At 39.2% G+C, this 17,588-nt stretch overlaps 1 protein-coding gene across 1 annotated transcript in view; it reads left to right on the forward strand.

The window, feature by feature from the left end:
* The window catches only part of CUBN (cubilin), a 266,372-nt gene that overhangs the window by 207,268 nt on the left and 41,516 nt on the right, over nucleotides 1–17,588 (forward strand). The window contains exons 57-59 of the mRNA XM_033403470.2: nucleotides 9,613–9,813; nucleotides 12,455–12,584; nucleotides 16,130–16,347. Of these exons, the coding sequence (XP_033259361.2) occupies nucleotides 9,613–9,813; nucleotides 12,455–12,584; nucleotides 16,130–16,347 (549 nt within the window). The remainder of the gene's footprint in view (nucleotides 1–9,612; nucleotides 9,814–12,454; nucleotides 12,585–16,129; nucleotides 16,348–17,588) is intronic.

Consider the following 17,588-nt stretch of genomic DNA (forward strand, 5'->3'; position numbering starts at 1 on the left):
AACCTATACTGACACCGCACAGTAGCTCCCTGAGTTTAGTTGACAGGTGGGGTAAAGGGGCGAGCATACTCTAGACTACCTGACCTGGGGTGGGGTAGGGCAGGCGCGGTATTTTAGGACCGGTCTCAATTCCAGATTGGCCACTTACTAGTCACATGACTTTGTACAAATTACTTAATCTTTCTGGTAATCACTATAATTTTTACAAAAATATTGATATAAAATAGTAGCTGTGAAAGTCAGATCATGCCCGTAGAAACACACCTTGTGAACCATTGTTTTGTTATTTTTGCTGCCACCAGTCGGGATCTCCAGACATGCCCTTTAACACAAGTCGGCTGCGAACAGATATTTGGTTTTGCCAGATTAAGTGATTTCTTTTTTTTTTTTTTTTTTTTTGCGGTAAGTGGGCTTCTCAGTGCTGTGGCCTCTCCCGTTGCGGAGCACAGGCTCCGGACGCGCAGGCTCAGCGCCATGGCTCACGGGCCTAGCCGCTTCGCGGCATGTGGGATCTTCCCGGACCAGGGCACGAACCCAAGTCCCCTGCATCGGCAGGCGGACTTTCAACCACTGCGCCACCAGGGAAGCCCTTAAGTGATTTCTTTTTACTAATGGATTTGCTCGTTCTCACCCAGTTGAAGAGACTGATCTTTTTATAAGATAATATCCTTACGATAATATCTTGTGAAATTTCCAGTGTTACATGTACTCAGCGTTTTCAAACTGCTAAGTGAGTATTTTCTGGCTTAGATTAAATGAATCATGATGATTCCTAAAAAGGGCAACATTAAATCAGATTTATTTCGTGGTTATATTCTTATCACTAATCGTATCAGTGCCGATGTTCATGGAATACCGTCAGCAAGTTAGAGATCCACTAGCTACAGGAAAAATCACCTTCCACCCCTTAAGTGAGCCTGAGGAATTCCTGTGCAGTGTACTGTGATGAAACCGAGTGAGAGTAGCGCTCAAGAAAAATCACAGCCTGTCTGCAGGAGCGTTGGTCTTCCTAGCTGCCAGAGGCCATAGACCTCTTTCTGAGAGATTCTGTCCACATGACTAAGTATTTCTGAGCCCCAGCGGCCAGCAGACCCTGCGTTGACCTGGGTGGAGATGAAAGTTCTGGATCTGCTTTTTGTGGTGGGCCATTGGCACAAAAGGTGGATTTATCAAGAAGAAGATGGACTGATCCAGGCTACAGAATACTAGAGGGAAACACACTTGTCCATACACCGTGTTTACTAAGCACTGACAACGGGTTAGGAAAGGTTTTACTATTCAGGCTAGTTTATTGGTTATTGACCTACACACTGGTGCTCTTCCTGCAGGGAAGTTACAAATGTTCAGTGACCTACCTTCCACTAAATACGTTGCTCTGAAATTATGTTATGGTATTTTATGTTGGCCTAAGTTTCTCTTTCTCCTTATTATTACATTTCCAATGCTAGTCATTCTATGAAATACAGACGTATGTTTCCTATATAATCCCTATTGAACTATACAAATTTCAGGGAAATCAAAAGTCATAGAAGGAAATTCCATTTGAGCATCTACAAGACTTTTTTAAGTTACCTCAAGACTAAAGTGGCTCTTGGTATTCTTAACAGCGTCTTCCAAAGTTGTGAAATAAAATAGAGATTTGACAAATTCAAAATGTTACTTTGGTCAAAAACAAAATGGCAAAAATGGACAAAATATAAGGAGAAAGCATGAGGGAGAAACCATCACTGTCTCCAAAGTACTTATTCTGGAATCAGATGTCATCAAATAAATACTCATTTTATTTTCCCCAATATTGAACAATCTAAAAGTATATTTTTCTGTTTTCATTATTCATGTGGCCAAGTAGATGCCTCCAAGTTACTGGGAGGATTATAGGTCTTTTTTTTTTTTTTTTTACTTTATAGATAAAGAAAACACTTAACAGATGAGGTAACCTAAGACAAGCCAGTGCCTTCTGTGCCTTGATTTTGCTATCATTAAAATTGGGTAATGGGGCTTCCCTGGTGGCACAGGGGTTAAGCATCCGCCTGCCAATGCAGGCGACACGGGTTCGACCCCTGGTCCGGGAAGATCCCGCATGCCGCGGAGCAACTAAGCCCGTGTGCCACAACTACTGAGCCTGTGCTGTAGAGCCTGCGTGCTGTAGCTACTGAGCCTGTGTGCCACAACTACTGAGCCTGCGCAGCTAGAGCCCGTGCTCCGCAACGAGAGAAGCCACCGCAATGAGAAGTCCACGCACCGCAACGAAGAGTAGCCCCCGCTCGCTGCAACTAGAGCAAGCCCGCACCCAGCAACAAAAACCCAATACAGCCAAAAATAAATAAATTAATTAAATAAATTTATTTTTAAAAATTGGGTAATAACATTGATTCCCCCTGGTGATAATGAGGGGTTTAGAATTCTTAACTAAAAAATCCTACATCTAGGCAAATTCTAAACTCAGTTTTTCTCAGATCCAGAGTATCTCTTGATAAGAACTGGATAGAGAGTAGTCCCTTGGCACAGAAAATGGGCGAGAACCAATGCAAATGCATTTTGTTTACTGTCCTCTACGGATGGCCTCAAAGGCCCCGAGAGGAATAGGGCTAGATTTCCAGAGCAGCCGCGTGGCAAGTCCTAGGTAATATTTGCCTGAATTCTCCTTCGTTAACTTAGAAGTCCTGGTTTACAGGGTACGCCTGATATAAAGCTAAACAGAAAAAAGGAAGAAAATTTACTTTTAGATTTTTTTTCCTTTTGCCCTTTTTTCCCACCAAGAAACATGATAACTGAGTTTTGGCGGTCTTAGTTCACATTTCCTCTCTATATTATCTGTTTTTTTTTTTTTTTAAGTGGCATCATGCAGCTACTTACTATTTCTTTTCTTTACTTCCTCAGTTGTTTCTCAAGAAATCAGAAGGTAGGCCCATTTTGCAATCCATTATTTTAGAAAGCACTGGGCAATGGTTCTTTTGAAATAGTTCTTATTGATATTTTATTCAAATTGGCCAAGCCCCAGAGGAGACGATTTAGTTGTGTGAGATTCCTTGCTTGCCTGTGTTATAATACAAGACCTTGGCTTTCACACTCTGTGGAGCTTAGTTCTATACGAGCACCTGCTTCTCCCTCTCAGGGAATCATCCTCTACTGGGGAGGCCAGTCTCCAGGCTACTCAGAGCTGCCCCCCAATTCACATCCCTCTCCCTAGAACCCTTTGCTATTTTACTGAAAGGACTTTATTGTATCTGCAATATTAAAATATTTCAACCAAAAGGACTTCCCACTATTTCTAGTCCTCTGGCATCTTTGCCTCTCCATCTATGACTCTGAAGGAAAAGTGCAGTCGGAATCTAAATTCCACAAGTTTACATTATTTGCTGAATTGCTCATCCTTGGCTTCCCTTTTAATTCTCTCCAAGTTCTTGGAATCATGATGAAACCCAGAATCGAACATTGCTCTCTGTAATGAAGATATGTGAATAATGTGATAAAAATTATTTTTCACTATGTTGGATACAACCTTACCCATTTAAAATAATAAATGTGTCTTACAGTTTTTCAGAAGGATGGAAAATAGTCATAAAAACAAATCATGGAGGATTATTTTACACCTCTGAGATTTCAACAGTAAATATTCATCAAATCAGTTACTGAAGATAGGATTAAGAATGACTGTAGCCACTTGTCCCATGACGTCCGTGGAGAAAGTATCATTCAATTTCAGGGTACCGCTCTTCCTGACGAGTTCTCATGTGTCTGATTGAATGCTACCTCCCAGCCATAAACTCAGCTATGATACACATCTTGCTTCTTGAAGAACTTTTTTTAAACCTTGACTAAGTTCTTTTCTCTCCCTAGAAGACAATCATCCTAGTTGCATTTAATTATATTCTACTTGAGAATTTTGTGTATATTTTGATTGCAATATAAGATATCACAATTGGTTCCCCTATGATTATGGAAAGGTGTTTCCTATCATTATTTTCTTACGCCTGTGATTTTGTCGTGTCTTCTCACTGAAGAATCAGACTGATATCTTTGATCTAATGCAGTGAGGTGATGTGTACAGCTTGAGAAAAAGATGTATGTGTGTGAATTATTTGATGCCTGCTGACATAGTTATATCTCATTTTCTTGTGTATTACCTTGTTTATGCTAATCCTTGATATGTTCTTAGACTTTAGGTAACTTCACAAATTCTGATATTATGTAATGTTTGATTTCTTATGGATAACATTTGGAAGAGCATCCCACCTTAAAGAAATTACTACTGGAAATGACACGAGAATGTTTTAATCATTAAGCAACTTGCCAAATATCACAACTTTCATGATATATTGAGTCAGGGTTTGAAAATGAGCAGATTGTCTTGAACGGTTTACTTTGTTAACTGATAATATATTGCCGTCTACAAAAAAATTAAAATACCCTCTCAGCTTCCTCTCTTCCCCTTATTGTTGATACAGACCTTTTATAAACAACTAGTGCATTTTGGCTATGTCTCAGTATAGATATACAACTGCTATTTCACGACTGATTTTTCTGCAATTAAATTAGTTCCTTTAATTTTTTTGAAACCTTAGTAAGTATATGACATACTTTACCTTACGTTTCACAGCCTTTCCATAATTTTCTAAGACAACCACCACTGTGATAGTCTATATCATCAAAGAGTTAAAAAACTAACTCTTTCGTACTTAAAGGATATCTGCATAGCAGGTCATTCGACCAAAGTAGAACTGAGATTTTAATCTAGCATCAGCAATATTTCCTTTCATTCTGTGATTTTGCTTTTACAACTTAATGTATTGTTGCTGGCTAAAGATATTTTTATAGCTAATTCATACTATTTTTTGATTCTCACGTTCACCTCCTCTGAATGTTTTAAATTCCAATGGCGCTCTTGGAACAAGAAAAATTCTAAGGCTATAATTAAGGTACACAATTTGGCAGTATTCAAACTGTGAATCTGAGTTTAATGTATTTCTTTTTTGTCCTGTTTTTCCAACCTCATATTGTTTCTTATTACATGGTAAGGTCATTATAGTGAAGTCTTTAACATTTTTAACTTGTAGATTTATTCCCAATTAGAAGCATTTCTATTCCAGGATTTTCAAAATGAAGGAGTCCTTTGGGCTTACTTTAATAAACATATCTTGAATTGATACCTCAAAATTTCTTCAGTTGTATAAAAACATAGCTAAAATGCCAAAAGTGTTCCTAAAATGACTTAAAATTTAAATTGCATAGATATTTTCTGATAAAAAATATCAATTTTCTTTAAGATAATACAATTAAAAGAGGAGGGGGCTTTTAATGTACAAATATATTGAAAATGCACACATCAAGATTCTTTCAGTTAAAAGCAGTAGATTATCTTCAAGTCTGCTTAGATGTAGAGTTTATAGAAAGGATACTGGGTTATCTCATCTCGTCAAAGGAAGGTTTAAAAATAAGAAGGGGACTAATAGGCTTCCAGAACATGAATCCTTCAAAACGTACTGTCTTTCCCCCTCTCTTTCTGCACGACAGCTTCATTTCCTCCTGTTACAGCCTGGCTTCCTACCGCAGTCAGGAGACCGCTGCTGCTGATTTCCAAGTTGAACATGTTTGGCTCCCACTGTTGACTCCTTCTTACTCAGTTACAGTTTGAACACATCTGATTGGCCTAGATGGGGTCTGAGATCCTACCTTGGAGTAATCAGTCAATCTATCAACAGTGCTCAGGACAGTGGGGTTCCATAAAGAATAATTGCAACCATGATTATGATTAGGATAATCCTTACTGTATCAATTAGGAATTTTTATGGCACTATTAACAGGAAACTTAATTCAACCTGGTTTAAACATAAAAGGGCAATTTATTGGCTTTCCTTCTAGACAACCTCAAAGTTGGTGGTCCCTCATATCCGCTTAATCTAGCATTTTCATTTTGTCATCAAACGTTTTACTTTTCCTGTTCTCACTCTGTGCTACTCCAGTGTGAGTCTCACCCTAAAGCTGGCTTCTGTCTTGGCTGTAGGGTAGCTGCCCTCGCAGTGGGGCTTGCATATCCCTCATGCATGTCTAGGAAGAGAGAGGATGTCTATCCAGTGGCATGCTGGAGTTGGCTTGTACCATCTTGCAAGAGTCAGTCATGCTCCTCTGGTCCAAATTCTGCATCTAATGACCTCGCGTTGGTAACTTGACATTGGCTATAGTGGGAGTATTTCTACCACAGAAATTGGAAAATGGTACAAATGAGGGTGTGCCTCTTTCCCTCGGAGAGCTGGTTGTCCTATTTACCAGCATACTACTGTCTATTCCAGATTCCAAACAGTTTACCTGAAATTTACTCTCAATGGATTGGCCTAGATCACATGCCCACCCTTGAACCAAGATCTATGGCCAGGGGATTTGAAATTATAAAGTAAATGTATACCATAGTTTCTTTAATTTATAAGAATGTTCTAACAGCAAACAGGCAGTCTGATTGTAAAGTCCATTATGTCATAGTATGTGCTTGTATAAGAGATTGTAACGTAGTTTTGGGCAGTTCCGATGGGGAATTTTAAGTAGGTAAAGTGCGTGTGTGTGTGTGTGTGTGTGTGTGTGTGTGTGTGTAGGTGTTAGGTACATGTTCAAGTTATCATCTAGATGAGATAAAAGTGTTTTCTTTTGTTTTTGTAAATGAGAACATGAAAAATATTCTATATCATTAGCCATCAGAACAATAAATTAAAGATCACAATGAGGTACCATTTCACACACAACAGAATGGCTAAAATGAAAAAGACTGACAATATCAAATGTTGGCAAGCATGCAGAGCAACTGGAAGTTTCATACATTCCTCATGAGAATAGGTACTGATATAACCACTTGGAAGAATTTGACTGGCAGTTTCTTATAGAATTAAATACATACCTTATTTATGACCCAGCAATTCTACTCCCAGGTATTTACCCAAGAGAAATAAAAATTTACGACCATTCTAGTATCTAGAATAGAAAAGAACTCTTAGAACAGAACATTAAGAAACATATATCCCAGTTTAAAAATGGCCAAGGAGGGAATTCCCTGGTGGTCCAGTGGTTAGGACTCCTCGCTTTCACTGCCGAGGGTCTGGATTCAGTCCCTTGTTGGGGAACTAAGATTAAGCAAGCCACACAGTGTGGCCTAACTAAATATTTTTAAAATGGCAAAGGATCTGAACAGATATTTCTTCCAAGATATACAAATGACCAATAAGCACATGAAAAGATGCTCAACACCATTACTCATAGAGACATGCAAATCAAAACCACAATGTACTACCATTTCATACTCAATAGTGTGGCTAAGTTAGACAATAACAAGTGTTGGTGAGGATGTGGGAAATTAGAACTCTCATGCTGGTTCTAATTGCTGTTGTGGTGGCAGGATGGTGCAGTCTCTTTGGAAAACAGGCTGATAGGTCCTCAAAACATTAAACATAGGGTTACTCTATGAGTCTGCAATTCTGCTCCTGCTTATTTACCCAAGAGATTGAAAACACGTATCCACACAAAACCTTGTACATGAATATCTATAGCAGTGTTATTTATAATAGCCAAAAGGTACAAGCAAAACTCATGTCCATCAACTACAAAATGGATAAACAAAAATGTGGTCTCTCCATACAATGGAATACTATTGAGCTTGGAAGGAATGAAGTACTGACACATGCTACAACATGGATGACCCTCAAAAACATTATGTTAAGTAAAAGCAGCCAGTCACAAAGGGCTGAATATTATATATTATATATATATATGATTCTGTTTATGTGAGATGTCCAGAGTAGACAAATCCACAAAGACTGAAAGTAGGTTAGTGGTTGCCTCGGATTGGGAGAACACTAAAGGGGGAGGATGGGGCGTGACTGTGAATGGGTACAAGGTTTCTCTACGTGGGGATGAAAATGTAGAAATGGGGGAAATGTCAGATACCTAAAGTTCTGCGGAACTGTGAATTGGTAACACTTTTCCAAAGGACTGTTTGATAAATCTGAAAAAGAATTTTACCTTAGTACCAGTAACTCAACTTCTAAACATTTATTCTGATGAAATAATGAGAAACTTCTGCAAATATTTATATATAAAAATGTTTGTTTCAACAGTATTTTTATCACAAAAGCTAGAAAAGGTAGAATTATTACGCTGTAGGGGATGAATTGAACATAGTATGGTACATCTATATATTAGAGTTCGATAGATGCATTAAATTCAGTGTTTTAAAAGATATTTAATCATATTAAATGCATGATGTTATGTTATTTCATGTTAATAAAAATTAGGTTACAAAAGATCCTACGCGGGATGATTCCAATCAATGTTTTTGTTTTGTTTTGTTTTGGCTGTGTTGGGTCTTCATTGCTGCGTGCAGGCTTTCTCTAGTTGCGGCGAGCGGGGGCTACTCTTCGTTGCGGTGCGCGGGCTTCTCATTGCAGTCACTTCTCTTGTTGCAGAGCACGGGCCCTAGAGCACGCAGGTTTCAGTAGTTGTGGCTTGGGGGCTCTAGAATGCAGGCTCAGTAGTTGTGGCACATGGGCTTAGTTGCTTGGCTCATGTGGGATCTTCCCAGACCAAGGATCGAACCTGTGTCTCCTGCATTGGCAGGCGGATTCTTAACCACTGTGCCACCAGAGAAGTCTCCAATTAATTTTTTAACTATATGATTCACCCATAAAAATGATTGGATACATTGTAGTAATAAAAGTCTTCTTAACTATATTTAAAATAGATAACCAACAAAGACCTACTGTATAGCACAGGAAACTCTGCTCAGTATTCTGTAATAACCTATATGGGAAAAGAATCTGAAAAAGAATAGATATATGAATCACTTTGCTGTACACCTGAAACTAACACAATATTGTAAATCAAAAAAAAAAAAAAAACCAAAATATGCAAATAGAAAACATCCCATCACCAAAAATAAAGTTTTTTAAATTTTTTGTTTTTCTGTTTTGTATTTCTCTTTAGAATGGGTTGGAGTATATATCTGTTTTATAATTAGAAAACAAAACAATGATATATATTTTACAATCACTAAACTCTTAAGCTAATATTGTTTGTGTGAACATTTGTAACATTTGTTTAATTAACGTTGAGATTCTAATGACGTCTCCGTGGTAGGAGTCCTTTATCTGTGTGTAAGCGTCACTGTTAAATGCAAGGTTTCTCACTAGCAGCACGTTGGCGTTTTGGGCTGGGTCATTCTTGTTGTGGTGGAGGGCAGGGGGCCTGGGGCAGCCCTGAGCATTATAGCATGTTTAGCAGCATCCCTGGGCTCTGCCCACTCCGTGTCAGTGGCACACCCCAGCATGACAGCAAAACAATGTCTTCAGGTACTGCCAAATGTCCCTGGGAGGCAAAATTGTCCCCAGTTTATAATCACTGAATTAAAGGAGTCATTTTATAGGGAAGAAAATTCTGTATTGTTTCAAAGTAGGATTCAACTGTTGTGAAGTTCTCCCTGTTTCCTCACCCCTGTGCTTGTTTTGTAACTAGGGTGAGGGTCGTTCCTCAGGAAACCAAATTGCGTGAATCGTCCTCACATTTTCGTGTAATCATTTATGTTGCTTCTGATTATTACTTATGTTGCTTCTGGTTGTTCCGTGCCTTGTTCAGCTCGCTCCACTGTAACGGGAAGCTGTGTCAACGACGGTGTGCACATAGTCAGGGGTTACAGCTTATCTTCCACGCCTTTGGCGACGCTGTGTGGGGATGAGAGCCTGTCCCCTGTCACCACCTCTGGTCCCATGCTGCTTAACTTCTACTCAAATGCACATACCACAGACTTGGGATTCAAGTTTTCCTATAGGATAACCCGTGAGTAGCCATAATGATGTAGTTTGGAATTTTCTTTTTCCCTCGAGCAATTTCCATAAGGAGATTTAATTGTATTCACACATCACCAAGTTGAAGACTCAGAGACCTTCAGGGAGAAAATTATTAATTAGGTGCATGGTCATAAAAAAAAAAAAGGGAGGCCCTTTTTCATGAACTTTGGCAGAACTACTCTTTGAAAATCAAATGGAAGATTGAGATTTTTATTTTTTTTTTTATTTTTTATTTTTTATTTTTTGTGGTACGTGGGCCTCTCACTGTGTGGCCTCTTCCGTTGCGGAGCACAGGCTCTGGACGCGCAGGCTCAGCGGCCATGGCTCACGGGCCCAGCCGCTCTGCGGCATGTGGGATCTTCCCGGACCGGGGCACGAACCCGTGTCCCCTGCATCGGCAGGCGGACTCTCAACCGCTGCGCCACCAGGGAAGCCCTGAGATTTATTTTTGATAATTTAAGTTAGAACGAACTGCTACCTTCAGTTGTTCGTACATTGCGTAAAGTGACTTTTTGGCCTGGACTGTCCAGGTGCCTATTTCATTTTCCCAAGTCACTCTGTTGAAAACCAATCCTTTATACATTTAGAAAAAATGTAAGAGAATATCTTTATGATGTTCTGGTAGGAAAGAATTTTTTAGCAATATGCAAAAAGCACAAGTCGTAAAAGAAAAGATGGATGTATTCAACTACATGATAATTTGCAGCTTCTCTGTATCAAAATCAGGGTGAGACAAGCCGCCGAATGGACAAAGACCTTTGTAGCTACCGACATCGTTTCATTTTTTTGTAGACAGTTTGATCCATGTTTGTTTGAAAATCATAAGATTCTATTTCCCTACTTTGAATGGTCTTTTCCTCTCCTGCAATAAACTTGGCTGGTTTGCTGACAGCATTTTTTTTCACATCATCCCAACTTCAGTAACACGGGCAAAAAAAGATCCTGCAAAATGTTTGTTTGATCTTTACTTGACATAACCCATTGCTAAAGGTAGAAAGTCAAATTGTTTTCTTTCAAATAAATTATTGTTCCCATCCCCAGAAGAGCCTGAAAATGTTTATTGACTCATGAAACAGGCCTTCGTGGTTTGTGGACGTTAACTGCCCCCGAGGCCTGGCCCCGTTTGTAACGCATGATTCTGTGTGGCCCAGGGATTCTGTTAGCACAGACAGAACATTCCTTCCCCCAGTTGTCTGTTGGATAAAGAGAAGGGGTGACTTGTTTTATTCTTTTGGTACAACTAGTGTTATGGAGAGTTTCCTCCCCACTTTATATTATTTTACTCTTTAATCCCTCATTTTCCTAAAACACTGTATACAAGGGTCCACATTATCTACTATGAGAGTCTCTTTTAAAGAGGGTTGATATCGAAATTTCAACTCCTGACAATGTACAAACTTGGGACTTATTTTAGGCATTGACAAGCTTTCAGAGACCACATTATTGTTAACAAGATGAAATAGAATAATGGCTACACAAATCTAACATTTAATTCACTGCAGATGTACCCAGGGGCCTGAGCACAGGAATAATTATGGGCATAGAGAGAATAGCTTTCCCTGCAATGTGGGCTCAATTGAGACAAAATAAACAAACAGACAAATAAAAAATTACCTTAATAACCTTAAATGGCAGCCACTATCTGGTTGTCATTTCTAAGATATGTAAATGGAATAAGTCCATTGATAGTATGTAAACCATAAAAATATCATCAAAATATACTCACGTTACTCTAATTTTAGAATCGTAAAGTAAAATAAATATAAACCTTTCTCACTGCTGTGAGAATAGGGCACTTTCCATCATTGCACGGCACAAAATAATCCTCCTGATATGCAAAGCCAAGCGAAAAAATAAAAATTCTATATTTTGTATAATGGGATTTCATTCTCTTTTTACGGCTGTTGTTTTATTGACTAGTCGTAGTGACTAAGGGCTGTGGGCTGTTGATTGCTGGACTCGGGGTGGGCCTACCTTCCTCATGCTTGTTGAGGATTGGTAATAAAACTTGGTCAAGTATGGCCCTTACCAGTCTCACGACCAAATAGAAATACGCGAGACTCAAGAGCTATGCATTTGAGCCCAAAGAGGGGACTAAACTCCATTATTTCAAAAGTGATTTCTAAAATTTCACCTTACGGTCGTCTATCATGGACACAGGAGACTCCAATCCATATTATTTAAGATTTTTAGATCACAGCCCTTCCTGGGTTCATAAGCCCACAATGTGCCTTGGATTCTGCTCACCTTTTCTAAACTTCCAGCAATCACTGTTGTCCCCCTGAATCTGTCACTGCTTTATAGAGAAAGGACAGTTATATTCCAACATGGGAAACGTTTTTTCTCATCATTTTCACTGTGGCCATTATTTTGGCTCAGACTTATTCCATTCCAAGAGGTGCCTTGAAACATTCTTCCCTGCTTCCACCCCTTACTGTCTTTTCCCTCTACCTCGGTGGAAGAATCTGAAGCATTTGTAAGCACAGTAAAGAGAGGTTTACATTGCTTTAAGACAAAGAATTATCATCTCTCTTGGGGAAAAAGGTACCATAGTAAAGAATGTCTGGAAATGACTTTCCTCTGCCATGAGTCATAACCATTCTCTGCCTGTTCCCCGCCTTCTGTTGCAGCCTGTGGTGGTGCGTTCAACCTCTCCACCGGGGTCATCAAGAGCCCTTTCTATTCCTACTCTGCGTACCCTAACAACATGCACTGTTTGTACACCATCACCATCAGGGACGACAGAGTAATCCAGCTCAAGTACGTAAGACCCATTTACCTTCTTAAGAAAATCCTCCCAGCTCTGTTTACAGAAAAGATGTTCATTTAATGATACAGAGCACTGATTCTCATCAGAGGCACATACAGGAATCCGGAGGGGAAGTAAGCATGTGGTGTGATCCTGTTCACCTGGGAAATGGGCCCCCTACCCTCCACGCAAGCCAGTGGTCATTCAGGGGAAAAACAGGCGCTCACTCCACCGGTTCAAACAATTGTTGTAGTTTTCCGACAGTTTTAGAGTAGCTTCGTATACTGGGGTGTAAAGTTATAAGCCTATCTTTAAATCAAAGGGCATGGGGAAGGCAAGAGAAAGCAGTTTCCATTTGGGGGGCACGTATTATACACAAAGAACTTTAATGAACACTTCCACCATCCTCTTATTTAGTTCTTGAAACAGCCAGATGAGGTATGTATTATTAATCTCACTCTACTGATGAGAAAACTGAGGCTCAGAAGTGTCACATAACTTCCCCAGAGTGATATTGTATTAAATGAAGAGTCAAAATCAGAATCCGGATCAGACTGATCTCCTCCCCAAACCAGGTCCTTCATATTCCCTATGCTCTCTCTCCAAGGGTGAATTTTCTAAGTACTTAAATTCCTTTTTATTCCCATATCAGAACACCTCTAAACTGGTGCTATATGAGATATCTTATATCATCAGGAAAATTCTTCCCGATCCTGCATACTTCCAATAAGACTGATGAAGGGAAAGCAACCTCCAGTTCTCTGAGTGACAGAGTTCACTATTGCTGTCATCTGAGATGATGTATTTCTAACTCCTGTGTTTCAGTGATGTACAGCATATGGTGGAAAGCTCTGAAACTCAGCATATGGTGTAGTTTATGGCAATATAGAATTTTTTATAGAAGCTTAATGGGCTAGGACCCCTCCTACCTCCCTTCCTCCTGTATGTCAGTGATCACATTCTCTCCCCCAATCATAAACTCTCCATAATTTACCTCCAGGGACCTCATATGTCAAATGGGTCCTTGGACTGTAAGACACATCTCATCAAGCCTGGTTTGCTTCCTGTATCAGACAGTGAGTGGTCTACAGGATGGACCCTGGAGAGCTCTGCAGGTCCCACCTGAGACTGTTTGTAAAGAGGCTGTGCCCCAAAGCCAGAAAGTCCTTTAAGGCCCAGGAACAAAAGAATAAACAAAAAGTGCCCAATGGCCAGGAGCAGGAGACCTGGGAAGGGATCACCTGCTCCGAATGGACACGTAAGGAACGGTTCTTGTCATTTGCTGTCGTGGCACAATACTTGGTTCTTACATGTGTAGGATTAGAGCATACACTATGATATGTGTATATTTTTTGCCCTTGCCTGGGCCCTGGGGCTCACCATAGTCAAAGTTCACATCCTCATGCTTGGAAAATGATTACATTCTTTCTAAGAACCTACATTCTGTGAAACAGATACTATTCTAGGTACTGAAGAAGTTGTAGACATTAGTAACACATAAATCCTTCTAGGCTCTCCAAATAGGCCGGCCTCATGACGTTTTCTGTTAATGGGCTTTTGCAAATATTTTCTGTGCTGTCATGGGAAAATGACGCAAAGCCAAAACAGCTCTGAGTCCTCTTGGAAACTCAGATTTTTATCTTCATGGATTCACGTTGTGGAAAATAAATGTGTTGTCTATAGAAAATAAAAATGAAAGTAGTGTTTTTGGAAATTATCTAGCTATTGTTTTGCCTTCTTTTATTATAGGAACATTAAATGTTACATGTGGTTAAAGAAAATTAAGAAATTTTTCATCTTAACCTTTATCATCAGTTTGAAAACATTCAGCCAATCAAAACCTGTTTCAAAATATTGTATCATTTTTTTCTTAAGTCTCTTAAAGGAAATATTTTAATCACGAGATATTTTCAAATTATTCCATATTATATGTTATATATTACAGAGGCTAGCAAAAATACCAAAACCCAGAAAACAAAAACACCTGAGAAAGAAGAACCTAGAAAAATGATGATAGGACATCAAATAACTTAAACAGGTTTTTAAAAAATAAGCTATAATAAACCCACCATAAAAATCCTTAAGAAAATCCAGGTAGGAAGCCTTGCTTGTTTGGGAACTCTGGGAATAGTTACTTGAAATGACAAAGCATAAGACCTGGATTGAAATATGGTGTTAAGGAGCTATATTCAATATCTTGCAATAAACCATAATGGAAAAGAATATGAAAAAGAATATATATGTGTAATTGGATCACTTTTCTGTACACTAGAAACTAACACAACATTGTAAATCAACTATACTTCAATTTAAAAAAAGGAAAGAAAAGAAAAGAAATACTATGTTAGACAATGAAAGAAAAGTCAAGGATGTGTCTGTCAGGATAGGTTATAAGTGGTAACAAACAACCCCAAGGCACAGTAGCTTAACTCAACAAGTTTATTTCTCACTCGTATGAGTGTGTCCAACGTGGCCTGGCAAGGAGTCTCCTCTCATCATGGTCACTTAGCTGCCCAGGTTGTTGGAAACTCATTTCTACATTTGCTTCCGTGATCATCACTGCAGTAGAAGGCAGTGTGGCAAACTGAGTAGTAGTTCTTAAAACTTCTTCCAAAAGTAATACACATGATTCCTGCTTACATTTCTGTGGCCAGAGCATGTCTCAGGGCCACATCACACCTCAAAGTGTGCACAGAAAGACAATCCTAACAAATGTCAGGAAGGCTGAGCGCTGGGATGAGTGGTGACATGCCCGTGACGACCACAGTGATCTGAAATGTGAATTTCTGGTTATAGCAGTTAAATAAGACTCAAGAGAATTTAGTTCATTCTTTCCTACCATTGGTTTTTTAATATTTGTTATTTCTTTTATGAGGAATAACTATTTCTTATTCCTAGTTTTCAAAATCATAATAATAACGATCATTTGTTGGGTCTGTCCATTTTTTTTGAGCATCTACTGTATGCCAGTTACCATAATTTGGATTTTACACATTGTTTCACTTAACCTTAGAATAAACTCCATTTAAAAAGAGGGAAACAGCCTGTGAGAATGAGAATAAAGCTCTGATTCTAAAACCAGCATTTCTTCCACTCTATTATATTAGCATTCTTCCCATTAATAAAAATTAGATTGATCTTGATCTCACAAAAATAACAAGGGAACAGAGTAAACACCCTATTTTTAATGAGACTGAAAAACTAAAGTGTTGCTGAAATGATAAATAAATATCAGTTCAACTTATCAAAACTTTTATGTCAAGTAGATTTAATATATCCTTGACTGTAAACCCCTGGAAATCCAGGACTATATCTTACTCATCTTTATATCCCCAGAGCTTATGACACTCCTTGACATATTCTAGTCTCTCAAAAACTTTCCTCTAAACTTTTGAACTGATCAGTAAAATAGTATACTGTTTCTACGTTTCCTATCAAGTGAAACTTGGATGCTGTTGGCGTTTGTCTTGTCTTTTTTTTTTTAATAAGAACTAAATCTATAATTTAATGGAAACCCGAATGGAGAACATTATTATTAACAAGGTTCATTTCACAGGTTCAATGATTTTGATGTGGTTTCCTCCACCTTCTGCTCCCAAGACTACCTGGCAGTTTACGATGGTTCTAACATCAGTGATCCCCTTCTTGGCAAATTCTGTGGTTCCAGTCTTCCACCAGGTGTTAAGAGCAGCAGTAGTAGTATGTTCCTGGTGTTCAAGACAGATTCGTTTCAAACAGCAAGAGGTTGGAGGATATCTTTCTGGCAGACACTGGGTAAGAATTTTGCGTGTGTAAATCTGTTTTTCATGACTGTTAGTTTTCTGCTTTGTTTAATTTTTTTCACCTGTCTAAAGTTGCTCTTCATTTAAGTTTAGAGGAATATGTCACATAAAATTTTGGTTTTAAAAATTACATATGGTGTATTTTGAGTAAAAACAAAAAATCACTCAACATATGTGTCTCTCTAGTATTTAAAGACAAAGTCTGTCTACACCACCATCTCAAATGAGACCTGAGTCTCATTTTATCACCCATGGAAATGGTGGAAGTTAAGCCTATAGGTAGCAAAGTCCAGATCAAGAAAGAAGGCCCTGTAGCCTCTGTTGACTTTATCCTTAAAATGCTGAAGAGCCTGGGAGACTTTTAAGTAAAGAGTGCACAGCCCGACTGGACTTCTGGAAAGATCATAGTGGTAGCAGGGTGGAGGAAGGTGGAAGGAAGAAGCTTATCACAGAATTCCAGATGAGAAAGGTTGAAGGCTCAAACTAACAGAGTGGGAATAAAAACAGAAGAAGAGTGGAAATCTCAGAGATATTCAGAAGGTAGAATACCTTGGAAGTACAGTGTTGGGAACTTCATGCTTATTACATGAGGACAGGAGTTGAGGATGACTTCTATGGGCGACTTGTTGGATACTCATGCCTTAGGAGGCTAAGATTCAGGGAAGAAATATTGTATTTGGTTTGGGTCATTTTGGGTTGGAGGGCCTATGAGATATCTAAATGGAGAAATAGAGGAGGAAACTGAAGCTTGAGAAGCAACTTGGGCGGAGGAGGTGATCTGGGAGTCATCTAGAGGTAAAAGGAAAAGCTGGGTGAGAGGATCAATCAAAAATAGCACCCCCGTTTATTCCCACTGCTTCTGAGAAATAATTATCTATATAGAATTAACTTGGAACTTTGAATCCTTTAAAACAGCGGTCCCCAACCTTTCTGGCACCAGGGACCGGTTTCGTGGAAGACGATTTTTCCACAGACGGGGATGGGGGGATGGGTCAGGTGGTAATGCGAGCGACGGGGGAGCAACAGATGAAGCTTCGCCCTCTCACCCGCCACTCATCTCCTGCCGTGTGGTCCGGTTCCTAACAGGCCATGGACCGGTACCAATCCACGGCCTGGGGGTTGGGGAGCCCTGCCGTATGAGTTAGCTGGTCTGTTCTCTGTTTATCCGTACTCGTAGCATCAGTGGCACAGTCTAAGATAATTTGTATTTGACTCTGGGAAGTGTTTCGAGTC

Source organism: Orcinus orca, chromosome 2 (assembly GCF_937001465.1).
Source record: "Orcinus orca chromosome 2, mOrcOrc1.1, whole genome shotgun sequence".
NCBI classification, from domain to species: Eukaryota; Metazoa; Chordata; class Mammalia; order Artiodactyla; family Delphinidae; genus Orcinus; species Orcinus orca.